At 40.3% G+C, this 25,037-nt stretch overlaps 1 protein-coding gene across 1 annotated transcript in view; it reads left to right on the top strand.

Moving 5' to 3' along the window:
- The window catches only part of LOC127418357 (solute carrier family 4 member 11-like), a 32,264-nt gene that overhangs the window by 5,976 nt on the left and 1,251 nt on the right, over positions 1–25,037 (top strand). Inside the window, exons 2-17 of the mRNA XM_051658950.1 lie at positions 5,123–5,239; positions 9,211–9,254; positions 10,761–10,980; positions 11,147–11,228; positions 12,370–12,493; positions 12,740–12,952; positions 13,394–13,478; positions 13,590–13,715; positions 18,327–18,440; positions 18,539–18,671; positions 19,132–19,205; positions 20,014–20,233; positions 20,537–20,643; positions 22,184–22,349; positions 22,678–22,851; positions 24,163–24,358. Coding sequence (XP_051514910.1) covers positions 5,123–5,239; positions 9,211–9,254; positions 10,761–10,980; positions 11,147–11,228; positions 12,370–12,493; positions 12,740–12,952; positions 13,394–13,478; positions 13,590–13,715; positions 18,327–18,440; positions 18,539–18,671; positions 19,132–19,205; positions 20,014–20,233; positions 20,537–20,643; positions 22,184–22,349; positions 22,678–22,851; positions 24,163–24,358 — 2,195 coding nt within the window. The remainder of the gene's footprint in view (positions 1–5,122; positions 5,240–9,210; positions 9,255–10,760; positions 10,981–11,146; positions 11,229–12,369; positions 12,494–12,739; positions 12,953–13,393; positions 13,479–13,589; positions 13,716–18,326; positions 18,441–18,538; positions 18,672–19,131; positions 19,206–20,013; positions 20,234–20,536; positions 20,644–22,183; positions 22,350–22,677; positions 22,852–24,162; positions 24,359–25,037) is intronic.

Genomic DNA, 25,037 nt, shown 5'->3' with positions numbered 1-25,037 from the left:
ATCATGACCATCGTCCACTGTCCCATCTTTGCTGGTATGGTGCTCCAGCGGCTGTCCCCCCGCCCCTGTGTGCCCAGCTGTGGCACAAACACGCCCACATGGGATTGGGTCCGGTGGACTACGGGGACAAGACTCCACCTCCCCCTTCCTCGGCCAATCTTATGGTGGGTGGCAGGAGCCAGGTAAATGCTTTGATGTCCCTGGACTCGGCACGGCCACGGGGCTCGAATCCCCTCGACGTGGCACCTCGAGCTCCGACCCGCCATGAGGCCCCACCCGCCGGTACGTCCGATGTGATCATTCCCTTTGTCCCCCTCGCCCGGAGTTTGAATGCATGGCTCACGCTTTCCAACCCGTCACGGTGGCTGACCCGAACCGTCCGACTCGGCTAAGCGATTCAGTTTGCCAGGCACCCGCCCGCCTCGGTGAAGGGCGAGAATGCCATTACCTTGCATGCGGGATTGCTACCCTTCTGCGCAAGGGCGCGATAGAGCCTGTCCCTCCAGCTGAGATGAAGAAAGGGTTCTAAAGCCCTTACTTCATTGTACCGAAGAAAGGCGGTGGGTTGCGACCAATCCTTGACCTGCGAGTACTGAACCGGGCTTTGCACAGACTCCCGTTCAAGATGCTGATGCAAAAACATATTCTAGCGAGCATCTGGCATCAAGATTGGTTTGTGGTGGTAGACCTGAAGGACGCATACTTTCACGTCTCAGTCTTACCTCAACACAGACCCTTCCTGCGGTTTGCCTTCGAAGGCTAGGCATACCAGTACAGGGTCCTCCCCTTCGGACTGTCCCTGTCCCCTCGCATCTTCACGAAGGTCACAGAGGCTGCCTTTGCCCCACTAAGGGAAGTGGGCGTCCGCATCTTCAACTATCTTGATGACTGGCTAATCCTAGCTCACTCTCGAGAGTAGCTGTGCGCACACAGGACCTCGTGCTCTGGCACCTCAGCCGACTGGGGCTTCGGGTTAACTGGGAAAAGAGCAAGCTCTCCCCGGTTCAGAGCATCTCTTTTCTCGGTTTGGAGTTGGGCTCAGTCTCAATGACAGCGCGCCTCACGAACGAGCACGCACAGTTGGTGCTGAACTGTCTGAAGGCATTCAGACGGAGAACAGCGGTTCCACTGAAACTTTTTCAGAGGCTCTTGGGGCATATGGCATCCTCAGCGGTGCTCGGGTTGATGCATATGAGACCGCTTCAGCACTGGCTTTAGACTCAAGTCCCAAGATGGGCATGGCGCCACGGGACACATCACGTGGCCATCACGCCGATTTGTTGCCACCTCTTCAGCCCTTGGACTGACCTTGCATTTCTACGGGCAGGGGTTCCCCTAGAGCAGGTCTCCAGGTGCGTCGTGGTTACAACAGACACCTCTAAGACGGGCTGGGGCGCCATATGCAGCGGGCACAGAGCCGCCAGCTCCGGATTGGCCCGCGGCTGCGTTGGCAAATCAACTGCCTAGAGTTGTTGGCAGTACTGCTCGCACTGCGGCGGTTTCAGCCGTTGATCCAGGGCAAGCACGAGTTGGTCCGGATGGACAACACAGCATCGGTAGCATACAGACCCTGTGCAAGGTCAGGGAGGACGTGGAGCAGATCATCCTAGTAGCACCCTACTGGCCCACTCAGATGTGGTTCTCGGATCTCATGCTCCTTGCGACAACCCCCCCCGGCGAATTCCTCTGAGGAAGGACCTTCTTTCTCAGGGACAGGGCACCATCTGGCACCCATGACCAGACCTCTGGAATCTCCATGTCTGGCCCCTGGACGGGATGTGGAAGACCTAAGTGTCCTACCACCCGCAGTGGTAGACATGATCACTCAGGCTAGGGCTCCCTCTACGAGGTGCCTGTATGCCTTGAAGTGGCGTCTGTTCGCTAAGTGGTGTTCTTCCCGAAGCGAAGACCCCCAGAGATGCGCAGTCAGATCAGTGCTTTCCTTCCTGCAGGAGAGGCTGTCCCCCTCCACCTTGAAGGTGTATGTAGCCGCTATTTCGGCTCATCACGATGCAGTAGATGGTAAGTATTTGGGGAAGCATGACTTGATCATCAGGTTCCTGAGAGGTGCTAGGAGGTTGAATCCCTCCAGACCGCGCCTCGTCCCCTCATGGGACCTCTCAGTAGTCCTTCGGGGTCTACAGGGAGCTCCCTTTGAACCCTTGGAGTCAGCTGAGCTTAAGGCACTCTCTTTTAAGACTGCCCTCCTGACTACGCTCACTTCCATCAAGAGGGTAGGGGACCTGCAGGCGTTCTCTGTCAGCGAATTGTGCCTGGATTTCGGTCTGGGTTACTCTGACGTAATCCTGAGACTCTGACCGGGCTATGTGCCAAAGGTTTCCACGACTCCTTTTAGGGATCAGGTGGTGAACCTGCAAGTGCTGCCCCAGGAGGAGGCAGACCCAGCCTTGGCATTGCTGTGTCCGGTGTGAGCTTTACGCATCTATTTGGATCGCACGCAGAACCTTAGAATCTCCGAGCAGCTCTTTGTTTGTTTTGGTGGACAGCAGAAAGGAAGCGCTGTCTCCAAACAGAGGATCGACCACTTGGTCATCAACGCCATCACGGTGGCAAATCAGGCTCAGGACATGCCACCCCATACGGGGTTACGAGCCCACTCCACTAGGAGTGTGGCAGCCTCCTGGGCCCTGGCCAGTGGTGCCTCTTTGGCAGACATCTGCAGAGCAGCAGGCTGGGCAACACCCAACACCTTTGCGAGGTTCTACAATCTCCGGGTTGAGCTGGTCTCATCCCGTGTATTGGCAGGCATGAGCAGGTAAGTTCCGGGACATCTGGCCAGGTGTACCACTTGCGCATAGCGCCTTTCCCCTCCCTTGAGGTGAAGACGTGCGCTCTTGACTCCCAGTCATATTCACAGACGATGATCCCTGGATGACTTTCCTCCTTAGCCCTCTGGCAGTTGAGTTTGCGGAGAAACTCGTTGACCGGCCCAGTACGTGCGCTAATGAGCCCCTGTACTGAGGTAGGTGCTCCACATGTGCTGGTTCCCCGAAGGCGACCCCATGTGATATCTTCCACAAAATTGTTTCCCTGATGGCAAACTGCACCTTCCTTGGGCAGAGGCCCCTCTGCCCCCGGTCGCCATGCTCTGTAGAAACTCCTCCCCCTTCGGGTAGGACCTACCATGGGACCTCTCCACATGACATACTTCCAACAAGACTCGGTAAGACCATGTGACGTATTCCACTCAAACCCCCCCCCCCTTTTGGGCGGGGTGTGGTCTCCGCAGTGTCTTCCCCTTGGGAGGGACACCCTCTGACGGAGACACTTATGGCTCCCAGTCAGTTAACAAATTTCACTCTTTTTGAGGAGAAAAGAGAGGGAAAAGAGGCCTCGACTGGGCTAGCCTGACCCTATAGTTGGGCAGTCGTCTTGTTCCTGATGGACTGTTCGACGCCCATAAGAACATTGGGGGAGGTTACATGACGGCCTGGTGCACTGGCTACGAGGCACACAGCAATCTGCCCATCGCACACCGCCAGTTCACGTAACAGAGTTCAGCTAGTTGTGGCATTTTGTATTGGGACCCCTAGTTTCACTACATCGACACAACATCGAGTGAGTGACAGATAGGGAACGTCCTGGTTACTTTCGTAACCTCCGTTCCCTGATGGAGGGAATGAGACATTGTGTTCCTCTTGCCACAATGCTGAACTACCCGCTGAAATGGCCGGGACCTGGTCTCGGCTCCTCAGCACAAAACCTGAATGAGTGGTTGCATACAAGCTCCTTTTATACCCGTATGTCCGGGGGAGTTGCATGCAAATTCCACTTGCCAATTCTCATTGGCCTTTTTTAAAAAAAGCAGAGGTGTTTGGGCTCCCAAGAGTGACCCCTAGTGTCACTGCATCGACACAACGTCTCGTTCCCTCCATCAGGGAACGGAGATTACGAAAGTAACCAGGACGTTTTGCATTATAATGTTCTTTTGTAAGGGTACAACACAGTCATATGGATCTTGTTGGTGTCATTTTTTTCTCTGAACATTAAAGAGCATCTTTCTCCAAACATGATGTTGTTGTCACTCCTCCTTTTTCTGACCACAGCCATTAATTTCAATCATACCTTAATACGATTAATTTATAGAAGGATGTTGTGTTTAAATGGTCAATTGAGGCCTCTTTTTTGCCCACAGAATCTCCATCATTTGGGCGGAAAACACGAAAGGCATATTCCTAAAATGTCATATAATCAATCATTTTCTTCCATGGAAAACATTAGAAGCAGATGGAGGTGGATGAGGTTCAAACTGCCAAGCTCCAAAGAAGACAAAAAAGCACCACAAATGTTGTGTTTACGTCTACATTCCAAGTCTTCTTTAGCCTGAGGAACAGAACAGACTGAAATTCAAGTCTGTTCCTGCATGCATCTAATGAATCTATTCTAAATACATTTCAAAATGCAATTCCATTAGAAAGTTTTTGTTAAATGAAAGACACACAAAAGGGACATGTTGGGCTGGTGAAAACCATTATATACTATATGAAGAAACATCTTGACTGCATAAGCATAATTTAAAAAAATATATTATGGTCTCAAATTCACTGTGTCACATCGAGTAAATAATATCATAGCTGTAGACTGCAAGTAAACAGGCACAGTAAACAACGCATCACCCCAACCATAAACCAAACAGCTGCAGCCTTAGACAAACTCTCAGTTTATTCCTCAGCATATCATGTAGTTTAATAGTTTAATGTCATGATTATACTCTTCCATGCAAAGAAATCATTTATTGGGGCAGCTATGGTTATATTGCTCTGTGGGCCTGGTTTTGGTTATAGGGCAAGGGCACATTCTATAGCTTTAACAGATGGTGCATATATTTTTGAGAAAGGAGGATCTGCAGTCAAATACCATAAATAGTGTGAAGTAAACATATCTATAATTCAAATGAAAAAGAGTTGGATTCACTAAAGATGAGTGATTGTGTGCTTGATTTATGAAAGCCCTGCACACCTCTGTCTCTAAACGAATGCAAATGCAATGTGCTATAAAAGGTCATGTCAGACTGAGTTAGGCAGTGAAATGAAATAATAATCATTTTAAAGCTGAAACAGATCTACATAAGTAGCTCTGTTGTGACATTTTGATGTCTCAGAGCTGCAAGATGGTGAAACCGAGGACGGCAGAGAAGAGAAAGACAGCAAACGAGACACGCTGACAAACCCAACAGACAACAGTCACTATGAGATGCCCATTCAGCCCACCATCTCAGGTCAGTGTGTGTGTGAATGCATTTCAGAGTAATAGTGTGTGTTTAGATATCAAGGCTCATCAATAAGGATGGCTCGGAGCCAGTCTAAGAGTTTCAGCCAGTGCTGTGTTTTCTCTATATCTTCTGTTCTTTGATCATGTGCATATGTTTTTATGCCTTGCAAATTTAAACATTTGGTTTTCGGTGATGTATTTGTGTATGAATTTGTCTCCAAACTAACATTATCTAGCTGTCTAGTGCAGATGATATTGTCAAAATTGTGAGAATAATTTGAGATATTCTCAATTAGAATTGGATGTAAATGATAAACAAATCAGTAAAGTTTTGCACCATATGCCATCTTAATCCTGCATAAAGGGGTTTATGAATATACTGCTGTCATGGAATTACATTATAACTGTATTAGTTCAGTTCAAGCTATTATTCCAAATTAAAACCCAAACAAATTAATTGTTGTATTATGTTGGAAACATTTGGGATAGTTCACTCAAAAATTTAAATGTACTTACTTTACTAAATTATCATTTACTCACCCTCATGTTGTTCCAAACATGTATGACTTTCTCTATTCCACGTGTAACCGGTCCTGCTCGACCCCCTCAGAGCGGGTTTTGAAATGGCGTCAGACGGCATGGGAGGCAGGCACGCTAACGAGGAGGCTAAAAGCTACAGCCTCTTGTGTCATTCGCTAGTGCACCTCTTGAGGCCAGGGGAGTGAGGCTGACTCATACCACACAGCTATCACGTACCAGCTGGCTCCCGTTACACTCACCCCCCCGAACCGCACTCCCATCTAGGTCACGGCACCAGTGTAACCGGTCCTGCTCGACCCGCTCCAAGTGGGATTCAAACCGGCATCAGCTGGCATGGGAGGCAGGCGCACTAACAAGGAGGCTAAAGGCTACAGCCTTTAGCGTCAGTCGCTAGTGCCTCTTGAGGCCAGGGGAGTGAGGTTTACAAATACCGCACAGCTATTACGTACCAGCTGGCTCCCGTTACACATGGAACACAAAAGGAAATGTTAAGAAGAATGAGAGCCTCAGTCACCATTCACTTTCATTGTATGGAAAACAAAATATGAAAGTGAATGGTGACTGAGACTAACATCATATGCATTTGGAGCAACATGAGGATGAGTAAATGATGACAAGATCTGAAATACATAAATACATGGCTGAAAATACAATGTATAATTTTCTTGTTTTGGTGGCCAGTGTAAATGTTGGCAGGGCAAGTACACATCCGTATATAAAGCCTGAAAAATCCTGTGTGTGGTTATGTGGCTGTGTGTCTATCAAGAGACTATGGGAGAAAGATTTAAACTTGGTATTGGAGGAGGGAGTGTGGGCTATGATTCTAAAAAACGTCTGCATCTAGTGACACAAGGGTGCGCCTTATGCAATTCAAGATTTTACATTGATTCTATTGGACCCCCTCTAGATTGTATAGGCTTGGTCTTAAAGACACACCCAAATGCTGGCGATGCCAATCAGAGGATGGAGACACAAACCATGTCTTATTGTGGTGTGTTAAGATCCAAGAATTTTGGTTGAAGGTTCAGAGTTTTGTGTGTGACGTATTTGGCACTCGGGTTTCATTTTGCCCCAGATTCTGTATTTTGGGCGATGGGGCGGTCATCGATGTAGAGAATATACACATAAAGAGTTGGGTCCTAACCAGTGTCATGATCGCCAGACAGATATTTTTAAGGGGATGGAGCACCCTCATTTCAGGAGTGGTCCTCGGAGATGGGGAGGATGGCGGCCTTTGAAGAAGGGTCATTTAGAAGACTGGGGAAATTGGACTTGTTTGTGGGGAAATGGGGTGGATATCTGACATTTCTGGAGGGCTCTCGTGGAGGGGCAGTGGAGAGAGAGGTGTAGTTGTCAATATGTGTGACTTTATATATATATATATATATATATATATATATATATATATATATATATATATATATATATATATACAGTTGTGCTCAAAAGTTTGCATACCCTTGGAGAATTGGGAGTGTATTTACCATTTTTAAAGAAAACATGAGTGAGTAGGCAAAACACATTTCTTTTATTTCTTATGGGATTCATATTCAACTGTAGGTTATAACAGAATGGCACAATCATAAAACAAATTCTTGCAGGTGGTATAGCTGCCCATTCGTCTTGGCAAAATGCCTCCAGGTTATGCAAAGTCTTTGGTCGTCTTGCATGAATCGCACGTTTGAGATCTCCCCAGAGTGGCTCGATGATCTTAAGGTCAGGAGACTGTGATGGCCACTCCAGAACCTTCACCTTTTTCTGCTTTAGCCACTGGAGGGTCAATTTGGCCTTGTGCTTAGGGTCATTGTCATGCTGGAAAGTCCAAGAGCGTCTCAAGCGCAGCTTTCGTGCAGAAGAATGCAAATTGTCTGCCAGTATTTTCCGATAACATGCTGCTTTCATCTTGACATCAATTTTCACAAGATTCCCCGTGCCTTTAGAGCTCACACACCCCCAAAACATCAGTGAACCACCACCATGCTTCACAGTGGGGATGGTATTCTTTTCACTATAGGACTTGTTGACCCATCTCCATACATAGCGCTTATGGTTGTGAACATAAAGCTCAATTTTGGTCTCGTCACTCCAAATTACAGCGTGTCAAGGTGTTGTCGGGCATATTGTAACCAGGCTTTTTTGTGGCATTGGTGCAATAAAGGCTTCTTTCTGGCAACCCGACCATGCAGCTCATTTTTGTTCAAGTATCGTCATATTGTGCTCCTTGAATCAACCACACCTTCTTTTTCCAGAGCAGCCTGTATTTCTCCTGAGGTTACCTGTGGGTTTTTCTTTGTATCCCAAACAATTCTTCTGGCAGTTGTGGCTGAAATCTTTCTTGGTCTACCTGACCTTGGCTTTGTATCAAGAGAACCCCAAATTTTCCACTTCTTAATAAGTGATTAAACAGTACTGACTGGCATTTTCAAGGCTTTGGATATCTTTTTATATCCTTTTCCATCTTCATAAAGTACCATTACCTTGCTACGCAGGTCTTTTGACAGTTCTTTTCTGCTCCCCATGGCTCAGTATCTAGCCTGCTCAGTGCATCCACGTGAGAGCTAACAAACACATTGACTATTTATACACAGACACTAATTGCATTTGAAAAGCCACAGGTGTGGGAAATAAACCTTTAATTGCACACCTTGTGTGTCTGTAACATGGCCAAACATTCAAGGGTATGTAAACTTTTGATCAGGGCCATTTGGGTGATTTCTGTTATCATTATGATTTAAAAAGGAGCCAAACAACTATGTGATAATAAATGGCTTCATATGATCACTATCCTTAAATAAAAGGAAAGTTTTTTTTGCATGATCAGTCATATATTCAAAATCAATGCCAAAATTTCACAATTTCTGCCAGGGTATGCAAACCTTTGAGCACAACTGTATATGTTTTGTTTTTCTGTGTTTAATAAGTGAATCAATAAAAAATTGATAATCAGAAAAGAAAAAAAAAATAATTGTGATAGTTGCACGATGTACTCTGAGAATCCCAGTAGTACGTCAACTACACAACACAACCAACAGCAGTTTCTCTTCCTCTTCTACACTATGAACACCTATCAAAAATTCTGTGTGTTCGCATTCGGCCTTAGAAACAATCAGTATTGTTTTTATATTTTGGTTGTGTTTACTGCACTGGGGAAACAGACTGTGCCAAGTCGGATGACTGTGACTGGGGTGTCAGGGTTCAGGGACCACAGCACACTTTTGATTTGTCTGTGTTACAAAGTCAGAGACTCTTTGACTATTTTTAACCAGGGAGACATAATACAGGGTGCTCAGGGCTCTTGGATACTGAAGGAAAACACATCATCTGGGAGACCTAGCTCAGTGGTCTGTCCTTCAAACACACACATCCATGTAACAGCACGAAGGTTTTAACAATTTATCATTGTTGTTCTCTTTACCTCTCCTCTCTGCCTATTAATAGACACAGATGCCTCGGGACTTGGCCTCCTAAATACATCAAGAAGAGTAAGCTTTTCTTACTACAGCTGTTTTACAATTTGCACCTGTAATTGAATTAATATGTTACAGTCTGTTAACCTTCATGTTCTTCATGTGATAACATCTAAATAAAATAGTTTTATTCAAGTCATAAATATTATTTAACATCACAGTATCAACCTGAATACATTAGGTTATACCTACAAAACTAATTTTAGAAAAACTAGAAATACTGTAGCTCCTTAAGGTAACAATTTGAGGTTACTACTTCTTACAGTGTAGTTTCAATTTGAAGCATAGCTTTCTTTTTTTCTATAGCTGCAAACTGTCAAATTACCTTGTGAATTATATTCACTAATAGTAACCAAAACCTATTGCTGTTCTTTTCTTAAAAATTTAGATGCACATATTCTTGAATTAGACATATTTAATATACAAGTTCCAAACAACAGTGTTGAGTTCTTTAAGTTCACTAATTCCTGTTAATGAACTGATTCATTCTAGTGAGTTTCGAGTCAAATTCACTGATTTAGAATCACTCATCACTTAAGTGAAATTCATATTTAATTAATAATACTGTTTCAAGGGATCATGACATGAGAAATCAAATTTTCCTTGATCTTTTAACATAAGAGGTCATTGTAATGTAAAAACACACTATAATTTTCAGAACTCAAAACGTCCTCTTCACTGCAAAAAGAGCATTTATTGAAACCAAGCTGCTTAAACGACTCGTTCTTTACAGCCTCCACATTGTTATGTCCCACTGGGGTAAACATTTGTATCTGACCACTTCCACAGCAACACATCAATGCCTACTTCACCTTATCATTTCCGTAGCCCCGCCCAGTAGTGGTGAGCAGTGAGATGGCAAGGAGAGAGCAGGTCAGTCAAGAGCAGACAGCCAATCATAGCAGTGGGCGTTAACTGTCAAGTCTTAAAGGAGAAGCAGCACCAAAACCGAGAAAATTATCATGTTTTACAAATATATGACTGTTTTTTGTGCAAAAAACGTTACTAATATTATAAGTGTACTTCAAGGAACATATTAAAATATTTTAAAAAGTCATGTCATGACTCCTTTAATGCTGTTTATCACTTTTATGATAAAACACAGGTTATTTCAAAAGTCCATTTGTAAATTAACCCACCTCACAATTTTACATCCATCAAAGGTCATATGGTAAGGCAAGCAAATGTATTTGTATTGCACATTTCATGTTCAATGGCAATTTAAAGTGTTATTACTGTGCTTTTACATGGTAAACGTAATACTACATACTGTATGTTACAAACCTTACAAACGTGCATGTGTTTTTCTGGTGCTAGCAATGCCAAATCAAGGGGTTTGATTCCTAAGGGTAAAACGTATAGCTTGAGTGCACTGTAAATGACATTTACATTTGGATCTGCCAAATGTAAATGTAATACAAATGCTTTGTAAATTTGATCATTTGAATCATTTAAAAGAATCAATTCAAAAGAATCAGGCATCACTGCTAAACAACCCCTTTTGAATCCTCCTTGTTTCAGTATGTTAAGCTGATGAATTTCCAAGAGGAGGTGCGAGCTCATCGGGATCTGGGTGGCTTCTTGGCCCAGGCCAGCATCCTGATGGATGAGAAGGCGGCCTCCCTACATGAAGTGTTGCGCAGAATGCTGGACCATGTGGCCATGGACGGGCAGGGCAGCTACAATGCGGAGGAGGTCATGAGCACTCTGTTTACAGATGCTGGAGGACAGGATGCAAATGGTGAGCAGCTGCCCGCCCAAGTACCACAGGGCATGTAGTCTAGCAAATCAAAAATACAGGGCAGACCCTTTGAGGATGTACTCAGTGGAAGACCCCACTGTCTTTAAAAACAGGGAAAACATTTTTATAGTTTTTCTCTATCACTTTTTCTCTGTCTCTGTTCAAGTTCACTTGCTGACTGAGACCATTCAAGGTGTGACAGCGACAGCCACGGGAGTGCGTTACCAGCAATCCTGGCTCTGTGTGCTGTATGTAAAATATATATATATATTTTATATATAATATATATATAATGCGGATGTTTAGAGCAGGGGTGGACTGGGAAGAGAAATCGGTCCTGGATTTGAAATAAAAACAGGCCCAAAAGTTGAGTTTAGTTGCCCTTGGGGGGAGTGTTTTTCGGCCGTTCAGGCCCGTTTCTTTGCGGCCCTGGTTCTCCTTATGGCCAGTCCACCCCTGATTTAGAGGGAATTCAGGTAATAAGGGCCACTTGTTTACAGCCACTTTAATAGGATAGTTCACCCAAAATGACCTAAACACAAATGAAGATATATTGTCAAAATTTATAGTGAATAAGAACCTTGATCTGTTTCACGTAGACTAGTGATCGTATCACTTCACAGGACATGGATTGAACCACTCGAGTCTCGAGTATAGATTACTTTTTTGCTGCCTTTATTTATTTACTTATTAGAGCCTGAAAATGTTGGACCCCACTGACTTATAATGACAGAAACACATCATACTGTATATCCTTGAAAATATCTTCGTTTGGGTTCTGCAGAAGAAAGTCATACGAGTTTGAGGTGGCATGATGGTGAGTAAATGATGAGAGAATGATCTTTTTTGGGTAAACTATCCCTTTAACGTCAAACAGTGGCCTTGTTTACTGTACCTGTATTCACCCTAAATTTTGATTCAATTCACCCGATGTGCTATTGAAATACTGGCATAGCTATAAGTATCTAGTTAATACAGTTGAATTATAATCAAATAAGAACCACTCAAATATATTACTTTACACAGTGTTTACATTAAATTAGCTAAAAATAAAAAAATAAAATTAAAATATGTATTATGCATTTACAATGTTTTTGGTCATTTTTTAAACTTAAAAGGGATAGTTCAAAAGGAAATGTAAGGCAAAACATTAGCCATAGTCACCATTTACATTTATCAAGCAGGCAAGTTTATTGGCCGAAAACCTCTAAATAATCAAATATCGGCCGATTAATCAGCCTAGCCAATGTATCTATCACTAATCCATAGTCTTTTATGCTGAGATATAATCTTCCTGCAAAAAATTTAACAGTGCTGCATGGCTGATGAAGAGACACAGTTTGTGTAAATACCGTAAAATAATTTGACTGTATGCCCTTCTGTATTCAGCTGTAATGTGAAGAGCCTTCAGCGACGTTGTGTTTGTATTGCGCGTCTGGAGAGGCCACAGAACTGGGGTGTTAACTGCTGTGAAGTCCGCTATGTTATCCTAATCCTGGCCCCACCGCGAACAGTAAGCCCTTCCTTTCACCCTCCAATTAACTCCCTGTTCGGATTATCACATTCGAAGGCTCAAGATGTGCAATTGTTTCAAACAAAGTTAATTCTTACACTTGATTTGTACAAAAGTACATCACAATCTGCAGTGTTGATTCTAGCATGTAGCAATCTGACATGATATGCAGTTTAAGTTTTACAGTATCACTATACTGACCAGCGTCCTCCTGTGTTTTAATTTTCTTGTTTATTACCCCTTCAGAAAAGTACAAAGACTGCCATAGAGCTCGGCCGCACGTTTGCCACTTTGTTCTCAGATATCTCGTTTCGACAGAAACTCCTGGAAACTAAGACCCAGGAGGATTTTAAACAAGAGCTGGTGATTCAAAGGCAGCGGCTCTCCACCACCATCCAGAAGCCCACAGTGGAGGAAGAGACTTCTGGGACTGACCCACACAGTAACAATCCACTCAAGGTTTGAAGCAGAGAGAGACTCTGGGCATGTTAATGGAATCGCAAAGAAATTATCTGCTCAGTTTGCCTATTAAATTCATGTTAATTTTTCTCTGTGGGTTATGAAGCGCACTCATCACTCAGAGACCACCGTCACATTACGTTCCAACACCTCCAGCAAATGAAGTTCTCCACACTGATGTACGCACATATGTGCCCTTCCCCCTGCCCCCCCGCCCCCCAGAAAAAGATCCACTTTAAGAGCCGGTTTTGTGAGATACAGCTAAGATTACTGATGTTCCCAGACACCCAAATTTCTTGAGTAATAATTATTTCATGGTGTATTAGCTAATCTACAAGTGTTAGCATTTCATGAATGCTGTGGTTTTATTCATTATAAAGAACAAAAAACACCAATATTAATCATATGTTTTTTAAACATAATATCTCCTTTTGTGCTCAGGTGAAAGATTTCCTCAGAGTTGGCCGTGGCATTTATGAAGACCTGTGCCGGAGGCTTCCATTGTACCTGTCCGACTTCACAGATGGTGAATCTGTTTACTCTAAGGCCCTGCTTGACTTGGCTATTACTAAAAGTAACGGAATTCTCTCCATTGCTCAGACTGAAGTGTTTGTTGCAGCGTGCTTTCTCTCCATAGGCATTCTGGGGACTAACAGATCTTTATTGAAGTATACAACTACAGCCATCTTCCTCTACATCGCTATCCTGCTGCCAGCTATTGCGTTTGGCTCTCTGAATGATGAGAGCACACGAGGAGAGATAGGTCTGTGGTATTTATTTGCATATAGTTGTATCCTGTGTCAGTGAAGTCCTTTTATTAAACAGATAGTTCCAACTCTGATTTATGATTTGTTAAGCCATGTCTGGTGCCCTTCATATATGTATACCTGTGACGCACTTCATTCAAACTCAATGATGCATCAAGTTGTTACATTACTTGGCAACTGTGAACAGCCTACAGTTCAAACTAAGTGCACACAACTAATGAAAAGTGTATTTTATAGCATATGTGTCAGTTTTCATCCCAAAGTATACTTTGTTCTGACATGAACACTAGGCGTCTGCGTACAGGTAAATACTGTAGGAACAGGGACAAAGATTTATTTTGAAGAATATCTCAGCTCTGTTGGTCCATGCAATGTAAGTGAATGGTGGCAAGAACTCTGAAGCTCCAAAAAGGACATAAAGTCAGCAGTAAAGTAATCCATATGACTCCAGTGGTTAAATTCATGTCTTCAGAAGTGATCTGATACAGTAGGTGTGGGTGAGAAACATAAATATTTAAGTCCTTTTTTTTTTTTACTATAAATTCTTCTTCCTGGGCAGTAGGTGGCGATTATCATGAAAAATAGGAATCAGAAAAAAAAAAAAAAAGTGAAAGTGAAAGTGAAAGTAAAAGTGAAAGTGAAGATTTATAGTAAAAAAAAAAAAGGACTTAAATATTGATCTACAGTATTTCTTACTCACATCTATATGATCACTTCTGAAGACATGGATTTAACCATGCGAGTCATGTGTATTTTCTTTTATGCTGCGTTTATGTGCTTTTGGAACTTCACAATTCTGATCACCATTCACTTGCATTCAACGGACCTACAGATCTAAAATATTCTCCTAAAAATCTTTGTTTGTGTTCTGCAGAAGAGACACATTTGGAATGGCAGGAGAGAAAATGATGAGAATTTGGGTAAAATATCCCTTTAAGGACTATAAAGACATCTTTATAGGTCTAAACAGCTGAAGAGAAATAGTCCAGCATCTCATAGCAGTCGTAGCGCACGTGCACCAACCTCCTGTCCACAGTCAAATTAATTATTCTTTGAAAGGCTGAGCGTTAGGCGTTTGCGTAAAAACCGAAGTATATTTCAGGCTTTAGGCTACATTTCCCTGTTGGGAAACCCAGCTAAAACCAGTTTCTGTTGGAAGCTGGCCTAGATGGTTGATTTACCAACATGATCACACAGGAAAATCGATATGCTGCTTCTGAAATTGACCACATTCTGCCAAAATTTAAGTGCCATTCTCCATCAGACATTGTTCCATAAATTGAAGTTCTCCTTTCCCCGTGGTGCTACTGATAGCGTGTTGTGCGAACAAACTCTGTGACATAAATTCTGGTCCTTAAACAATGGTGAGCCTGATTCATATTTTCTTTTTTTTTTTTTTTTTTTTTTCTGCTCTAAAACTACATTTTTACTCCACTTACTGTTAGGTTTAGAATTTGGGCTAGAGAGTATTGTATATACAGGGGTGGAAAGAGTACTGAAAAATAATACTCAAGTAAAAGTACTGTTACTTCTTAAAAAATCTAGTTTGTGTAGTTAAAAGTACCTGTCCTAAAAACTGCTCAAGTAAGAGTAAAAGAGTAGCTCATTTAAAAGTACTCATGAGTAGTGAGTATTGCCCCTTTAAAATAAAAACTCGATGCTGCAATTGTATAACACATACCGTAATTTACATTCCCTTCTATGGCTGTTTCCCAGAAAGAATAATAATAATAAAAAAAGTATTTTATAGGTGTTTGTGATTGACAGCTTTTAAAATACATCACTTATCTGTGATACTGTAAACACTACATTAATCTGATTTTTTTTAAAAATCAATAAAAGGGTGACATGATTACAGAAATGAAAAGATGAAAAAGCTATTTTCAATATCATAATGTATGAAACAATTACATTAAAATCAGTTTATGTGTAGGGTCAAAATTTTCCTTAATGCTGACTGAGAAAGATATTGTTGCGCATAAAACGTACAAAACAATGAAAGGAATACAACCCCCCCCAAAAAAAAAAACAAACAAACACGCAGGGTCACTTGGCACGCCATGTCCCACATAATAGAGGTGGTAGAGCAGTTGTTTGGTACAGGGGCCACATTGGGCTTTAAAGGAATAATTCACTCAAAAATGAAAATTCTCTCATCATTTAGTCAACCTTATGTCATCTCATATGTGTATGACTTTCTTCAGCAGAACACAAATTAAGATTTTTAGAAGAATATCTCAGCTCTTTTGGTCCATACAATGCAAGTGAATGGGTGCCAAAATTTTTAAGCTCCAAAAATCACATAAATCAGCATAAAAGTCACCTAATACATGTGACTCCAGTGGCTAAATCTATGTCTTCAGAAGAGATATGATGGGTGAGAAACAGATAAATATTTAAGTCCATTTTTACTATAAATTCTCTTCCCTGCTCATTCAATCTCCACTTTAACTTTCACTTTCTTCTTCTTTTGTTTTTAACGTTTCACATTATTCATGCATATCGCCATCTACTGGGCAGGAAGAAGAATTTCTAGCAAAAATTGACTTAAATATTGATCTTTTTCTCACACACACCTATCATATCACTTCCGAAGTCATGGATTTAACCTATGGAGTCATATGGATTACTTTTGTGCTGCCTTTATGTGCTTTTTGGAGCGTCAAAATTTTGGCATCCATTCACTTGTATTGCATGGACCTACAGAGCTGAAATATTCACATACTCATTCTAATGCATGTTGCACAATTTTCTGAAGTTTGTGACTGGTGGAATGTTCTGCCTGAAGTATTCCTCTACAAATGTTGATACTTTTCTATCAGGCATTAGAAAAAAACTTGATAAAGGCTGAGCATAATTGTAAATTATTTTATCATCTCTACTTTCATGGTAATTTATTACACAAATTACACAATCTCTACATCAGGGGTCGGTATTATATAAAAAACCTAACAATATTATTAAAAAATATATTATTATAAAAAATGTCACTGTTTTATTCTGTTACATTAATATTTTTAAAGCTACTCAAGTTATTCAGCCAAAAGTAGTGTGTGGTTTTCTTGTTTCCTTGTTAATGTTGTTTGATTAATAGCCTTTATATGACATAGCCTACTAGACAGTGCTCAATTCGGTTACATGTACACTTCAAGTCTGACATTTTGATGCAAATACACTTTTTGTCCCACTGTTTATGTTCACGTTAGACCAAACCGACTGCGTTTACATTAATGCCTCACCAAGACGGGCATTGGCGGAATTATAAAGTGTATTTGACCGTTTAGGCATGTATCCGCATTAGCCTGTCAATCAAACAGCACGCAGTTACAGACGTCAGGAAATAAAAAGTAAATCTTTTATATTTTATCTAGATCAACCAACCAGTGGTTGTCTTGCTGTCACGATCGATGTAATGAACACCCCTGTTCTAGATGTAGAACATAGGCTAAGTATAGGAAATTACTGAAAATGTATCATCGATATTGAGGACATCTCTTTTTTTTTTTTTTTTTTTTCAGATAAACATCAGGATTGATTTATCGCCCAGCCCTATTGATAACATTGCCTTAATCTCACACATCAACCCAATAATCTCAGTGATAAATAGCTAATTTACAGGCTACATTATAGACACACAGAATCTAGTAAGCAGAAATATGAAATTTACCTTGATATGTTTCTTCAAATTAGAGGCAGGATTAATGCTGATATCTGGCTTGAGCAAGTTAAACTCATATGACACAGACAACCAATTGGCCTTTTACACTGCGAAAAGCCCTTTCAGGTGTGGCCGTGATGTTCAGGTGTTGAAATGTGTTTGAGGCATCCTTCACATCCATAACAGTTGCCACCTGATCTACAGCTTTTTAAGTGTGATTTGATGGGAATCATGAGACTCTCCCTAGCCAATCATGTTGATAGTAAAAATAAATTCAGGACAGGGAAGTAGTGAACACAGATGGTGGGAAAATAGTGCATTAAAAGTACAGTTACAGCACATAACATGTACTCAAGTAAAAGTATACAATTTTAAAACTACTTAAAAAGTACAATTCCTGGGAAGAACTGCTTAATTACAGTAACGTGAGTATTTGTAATTCGTTACTTTACACCCCTGTGTATGTAAAGTATGCATTCCTGTTGACTTTATTACATCATTAACAACTAAAACTACAACTCGCTTTTGGCGCCACCCTGTGTATATTTCACCTCAACAACACTTCCACTTTGTCCACTGGGGGCAGTGGTTCGAATTTCAGTAATCACGGAGACAGATTTCAGCAGCAGAACTTTTGTCCTCCTGTTGCTGAATTCACTGTGTGATCAGTGTGATCTGCTGGACTACCATCTGGTGGGGCCAGTTTCACCTGGTAGACTATCTTGGTCATGCTAATTAGAGCTGGTAAACCACCTTGCACCAATAACAAACCAGATGCCATGTAAAAAAAAAAAAAGAAAAAAAAAAGACAAACAAAAAACAGCTTGAACTCTTTAATATGGTTGGTTTAACATGTTATTTCTAGCAGGGCATTCATGTGATAATGTGATAGATGGGCATTCTGAGGCCCATTTGATATATTTAAGATGGTTTATTTGAATCTCTGCAGATGTACAGAAGACCATCATTGGTCAGAGCATTGGAGGAGTCATCTACTCTTTGTTTGCTGGGTCTCCTCTGGTTATTCCTCTCACCACCGCACCTCTTGCCATATTTATTAGTGGTACTGTATCTCACTTATATGAAGAAAGTTCAGTTCACTGACTCTTTCAGAACTGTTTTCAGTTCTTGTACAGTTTTTATTTTGTTTGTATACTACAGTGATCAGAGGTATCTGTGATGACTATGACCTTGATTTTCCTGCATTTTATGCCTGCATTGGCCTCTGGAACAGCTTGTTCCTCATACTGGGGGGAATCTTCAACGTCAGCCTGTTTATGAAGCTCTTTAAACGGTCAGTGAAATGGTATTTGTGTATATATGTGTATATATATGTGTATATATATTTGTATGCAAACACACAAACATATACATTGTGAGAAGAAAGAGCATGGAGTGGCACTATGAAACTAGCACAGATTGCCGGTCATTATAAAGAAAAATAAATAAATAAATTGACAGCAATAAAGTATTCTATAGAACCTTAATAATAAATATCTGTCTATGGCATGCAATTCTTTTTGAAACATTTTCAGGCAGACACCACATCCTGAAATATCTCAGACATTTGTTCTTTAGACACTGTCTGTACCATCAACATCCATCATAAATCTGTGCACTGTTGTATTTTGGATGATAATCTCTGCTCAAGGCATGCCTTGAGTTTGTTGTTTTGTCTTGGTTTGTGCTCTTTTGCTTTGATAAAAGTGAAGATCATTTGTGCTTAATGTGTTCCAAACTGTATGTCCTCTCAGCTCCACAGAAGAAGTGATCGCTTTGTTCATCTCCATCGCCTTTGTGGGTGATGCAGTGAAAGGCACCATAAACAGTAAGTTCAGAGCTCTGATATGTAAAAGAACCAGAGGCTTTGCTGGAACAGATATTCAAACTCAAGCCGTCTTGTTTTATCTAGGTAATAAATAATTAATGAAGATTTAATGTGGAAGAAAGGGGAAGAGAGATGGGGAGAGAATAAAACTGTGTTGATGAACATTTTCCATGTGTGGCATGGTTAAAATTTTGAAAGAGTAGTTCACCCAGAAATTAAAATTGATGAAATCATTTAAGGTGTTCCAAGCCCATATTTTTTTCTTCTTCAATGGAACACAAAAGAGGTGTTTTGCAGAATGTTTAAGCTTCTCTTTTCCATACAATGAAAGTGAATGGTGACTGTGGCTGTCAAGCTCCAAAAATGACAAAAATGGATCATATGATTTTAATGTTGTCTTGTGTCTTCAAAAGACATGGAACATAGTGTATACGTATAGTCTATGGACTACTTTTATTAAATTTTTTGGTGTTTTTTTTTACCCATTTTTGGAGATTTATAGCTCCAGTCCCCTTCACTTGCATAATGTGAAAAAGAACAGCAAGAACATACTAACATTTAAAAAAAAAAATGATTTAGCAGTTGCTTTTATACAAAGTGATGTCCTTTAGTGTCCTATCGGAAGAAAAATAAATTTTTGGTTTGGAACAACATGAGGGTGAGTAAATGATGACAGAATTTATATTTTACGGCACGAACCATCACTTTAACATCTCAATTACTATAAAGAATGCATTTGAATGAATTTATCATTTACTCAGTTCTCTACTTCTACATTCCTCACCTCTATATCTGTCTTTCCTCTCAGTATTTCATAAGCATTATCATGGCCTTATACTAGTCAATGGAAGCACAGAGGAACTGCATCATCTGGGCATAATACTTCAGACAGTAAACAGAACAGAGAACGCAGGAATGCCACTGCCTGCAACAATCATTCTGTGCACCAGGGAGCGACCTATACTCTGCCTACTGCTAATGCTGGGGACAGTATGGCTGGGATATGGCCTCTTCCTCATCAAGAGAAGGTAATTGTAGGGTGCTTAATTGTAAACTTCATTAGTTGCTAGTGGTTTGTGATTTCTTCTAACCTGTTTTAGTTCATGACTGTTCTAAATTAGTTGCAAATAATACAGAATGATTTGTCTTTACAATAAATAAAAAAAAGTTAATAATGGTCATATTATACAAAATAATGGAAAATGAGGAAAACTTTTTCAAAAATGTATACAGAATCAATCTTTAAATGTTTTAAAATTGCAAATTGATATTGTCCACTGTAAATGTGAATGTTTAACATTTTCTATTTTGTTTGTTCCATTTTTTGACAGCCCATTCCTGCATGCTAAAGTCAGGGAAGTGGTGTCAGACTGTGCATTGCCAAGCTCAGTGGTCATCTTCTCGTTTGTGGGCTCCTATCTTTTTATTGACATTCAGCGTGAGTATAAGACCAATGGGCTCTCATATCAAACCCTAAACACATTCACATTTGATTGTTTTGAACACCCTTCTCCCTAATTGTGTACTTTTTTCCCTTATGACATCATTATCTGAAATACTCTGAGTAACGTTTAATTTCATCCTGTTATAATGCTGAATTCAGTAAAACCGCAACCCTTCCGTTCACTAAAAAAAGAACATTTTGTCATCATTTACTCACCCTCATGTCCTTCCAAACACACATAAAAAAATAAATAAAAAAAATTCATTCCAAACCTACATAACACAAATCGAGCTGTATGCTATAGCAGAATGTCCAGGCTGCTCTTTTTCATGCAATAAAAGTGAGTTTGTTGAGTTCCAAAAAGGACAAAAAATTTGTCCATGTGACTTGTGTGCCATATTTCAAGTCTCCTGAAGCAATACGATTGCTTTGTGTGTGGAACAGACTGAAATTTAAGTCTTTATTCACTGAAAATCTCTGCTCTGAAATCTCAATCAAATTTACCACTGCTGGGGAAGCTACTTTGAAACGGTAGCTTCTCAAGCTACTCATAACTTAAAGTCAAGGTACTTTTTTGAAAGATGAGTTAGCTACACTACAAGCTAGTAACAAAAAGTAGCAAACTATATTGAAGCTATCCAAAGAAGAAAACATTTTTAGATATAAAACAATCAGATTATATTAGAATTTAAAAATATCACCTAATAGTAATACATTTACATTACCTTGACAATCCATTACAAAAATTAACCATGGTTTTACTATGGTAACCTTAGTTTAACCATGGTATCTGTAAAACAATATTAACCACAAAATTAACCATAGTTACAGCTGTCATGGTTAATACAATATTACTCCAGTAAAACCATGGTTTCCACCAAATAATAATAATAAAAACATTACTACAGTCATGGTTCATATATTATTAATTTAGTAAAACCATACTATAGAATGGTTAGTAACCATACCACACTAAACATAACCATACAATAGTAACTACTATAGTATGGTTAATTTTCAAAACAGTTAAACAAACAGGGTGACAACCTTAAACTGAACATAAATTTAATCTTAATATCCACTAATAGAAATAGAAAACAACCTATTTGGAAATAACTGAATAGAAATATAATAATAAAAAGCAGCAATTAACAATTTCACTTAAAAACGAAGGCAAAGTCCCTTTTAAGGCTGTGCGAGGCTCAAGTGAATCAGTGAATCATTTATTTTAACTTGTTAATTAACATGAAGTTAGTAACATCGCTGCTGATTACTACTCCCCAACACTGACATTTACACACATTCAACTTGCCGCTTCAAGACCCATCACGCCGGGTTTGATGTCATTGGTTCTCATGTGTTTCAAAACCAAACACTGTTAATATATCAAATCTGACTTGATGTGCCTTAAAGCACCAGGTTTGAATGTGTATAAGAACAAATGAGATTTGAGAGCTATGGCAGAGAGTAAGTAAATGACAGATCGTTTTTGGGTGAACTATTCTTATAATTCTTTCAATATGTTGATCCACAGTTCCAGTATTCAACTACCAGAATGGAACTGTACTCATTGTGGCACCATTTAACCAGCTCACAGGGATGAACATAATAAGTGCATGTGGTCTTGGCTTTCTCCTCGCCTTGCTCATTTTCATTGACCAGAACATTGTGGTATCCCTCACCAATGCCCCAGAGAACAGGTATACATCTAGAGCATAACAACAACCTTAAGAAAAATGAATAAGATTTTAAGCAGTGGCGTCATATTATGGTAAGATGCCATACAGTTGTCTGCAGAGATATCTCGATTCCATTTGATGAATGGAAGTTTGTTTTATACCTTCTGGACTTGTAACATTTCCACTGGTTTGCTTTTACATTGTTTTTTTTCCTAAGATCAGTGAGCCATCACTCACGCAGTCAGTTCATTCAGTGTAGACAGGCATGGGAGGAGGTGAGAGTCGGCATGTGATCTTTGTGTGTGTGTGTGTGTGTGTGTGTGTGTGTGTATGTATACGTGTGTTTCAGACTACAGAAGGGAACAGCGTACCACTGGGACCTGATGCTCTCTGGATTCATCAACATCCTTATGTCAGTGCTGGGGTTACCATGGATGCACGCCGCTTTCCCACACTCCACATTACATGTGCATCAGCTGGCGCAAGTGGAACAGCGAGTGGAGAGTGGCCACCTCTATGAAACGTGAGAGCAACCACCTACATGCAATTTCAGAGGACATGATACTCATAGAAGATGGAATATTCTGGTTTCAATACAAGTTATGCTCAATCGACAGCATTTGTGGCATAATGTTGATTACCACAAACATTTATTTTGACTCGTCTCTCTTTTTCTTAAAAAATAAAGCCAAAATCGATGTTACAGTGAGTTACTTACAATGGAAGTGAATGGGGCCAGAAATATCAAGCTTATAATTTTATAAAAGCACTTACATTTATTCATCTGTGAAAACTTGTGTATTATTTGAGCTGAAAAGCTGTTTACATTGTCGAGTTAATGGTTGGTTTGGGGTTTTAGGGTTTACAGCGTTATGTCGTCATGGCAATGAAGTTGTAAAAGTGAATATAATTTTACACATAAAAGGTTAGTAAGTGATTTTATCACACTAAAATCATGTTAAAATGCATATTGTTCACATCTTGTGGCTATACTTTTGAAAAAGTAATTATTTTAATGTTTATGGATTGGCCCCATTCACTTCCATTGTACAGTAAGTTACGTAACTGTCTCTCTCTGGAACTGCCGCCTCCGGTCGCCTTTATCCCTCTCCAGGGCTTGATTAGCCTGATTAGGGGCCAGGTGTGCAGCATCACAACCTGGCTCTGCCCTCCTCCCTGCCACACCCAGATTTGAACTTTTTTTTTTAAAGAAAAATAGACAAGTTGAAATAGTTTTTTCTTGGTTATCAACATTATGCCACAAATGCTGTCGATTGAACTTAACTTGTGTTGAACCCAGAATATTCCTTAAAATATTAATAGCACATATACTAAATAAGTTATTGAGGAACACGTTAAAGGGATAATCACTCTTATGTCATTCCAAACCTGTATGCCTTTCTTTTGTGGATTGCCAGTAGAGAGAATGTCTAACCTACTTTCTTATGTACAGTAAAAGTGGATGGGGACCAGGGGCTGTCAAGCTCCAAAAAGGACACAAAGCACCATCACAAAAGTAGTTGTTACATTTCATGCACTATATTTCAAGTCTTCTGAAGCCTTCTGAAGCTTTATTTAAGGAACAGACTTGAAATTTTAATTGTTATTAATATTCACTGAAAATCTTGCTTGACAGCCGTGGTCACCATTCACTTTCATTCTATGGAAATGAACAACTTGGACATTCTGCTTTAAGTAGTTATATTTGTGTAAGGAAGAAAGAAAGTCAAACTGGTTTTAAAAGACATGGGAGTGAATTTTTATTTTTGGGTGAACTATTGCTTTAAGTGTGATTAATAAAATTTGTCAAGCACGTCCTTATGTGTACCTGCAGGATAGTTAGTGTGAAGGAGACACGACTCACATCGCTGGCTGCGAACATCCTGATTGGCTTGTCAGTCTTCTTGCTGCCAGTGCCTTTGCAGTGGATACCAAAACCTGTACTCTATGGCCTCTTCCTGTACATTGCTCTTACATCTATCGATGGAAACCAGATGTGTGACCGAATGGCCCTTCTACTTAAAGAACAAGTGAGAGGCTTTGACCTTGTTCACACAGCACAAAAATCTGATCTGTTTTTTTAAATCCGATCTTTAGGACTGATTGTCCACTCTGTCATTTTGCAAGTGATGAATCAGATCAGTTTGTTCAGACAGTGTAGTCAATGTTGTAGTGACTTAGAGGGATAGTTTACCCAAAAACGGCAATTCTGTCATCATTTACTCACCTTGATGTTGATCTTAACCATTCCGTTGAACACAAAATAAGATGTTAGGCTGTTTGTTAGTCTCAGACACCATTCACTTTTATTGCTTTTTTCCATACAATGAAATGAATGGTGACAGAGTCTGTCATTCTGCCACATCTCCTTTCATGTTTTGCGCAAGAGAGTCATACATGTTTGGAACAACATAAGGGTGAGGAAATGATGACAGAATTGCCATTTTAAAGTATGGAAAGAGAAAATCGAAACTGTTGCTTCTGCTCATGTTGATCAAGACACAGTACATGAGACAACATAAATACAAACATTACAGTATGAAGAATACGTTAAAAATCTGATCTGACTGTTTGGACTAAAACACATTTCCAAAAATCCATATTTTAATCCAATTTCAAACCACATATTAATTTGGTTTGGAACAGGTTTGCAAAAAATTGATTTCATTTGTTTTATTGCTGTTTAAACTATGAAAAACGAAATGTAGT

This window comes from Myxocyprinus asiaticus, chromosome 27 (assembly GCF_019703515.2).
Source record: "Myxocyprinus asiaticus isolate MX2 ecotype Aquarium Trade chromosome 27, UBuf_Myxa_2, whole genome shotgun sequence".
Lineage (NCBI taxonomy): Eukaryota > Metazoa > Chordata > Actinopteri > Cypriniformes > Catostomidae > Myxocyprinus > Myxocyprinus asiaticus.
The sequence above is the reverse complement of the archived record's forward strand: the minus strand, read 5'-3'. Positions and strand labels throughout refer to the sequence as shown.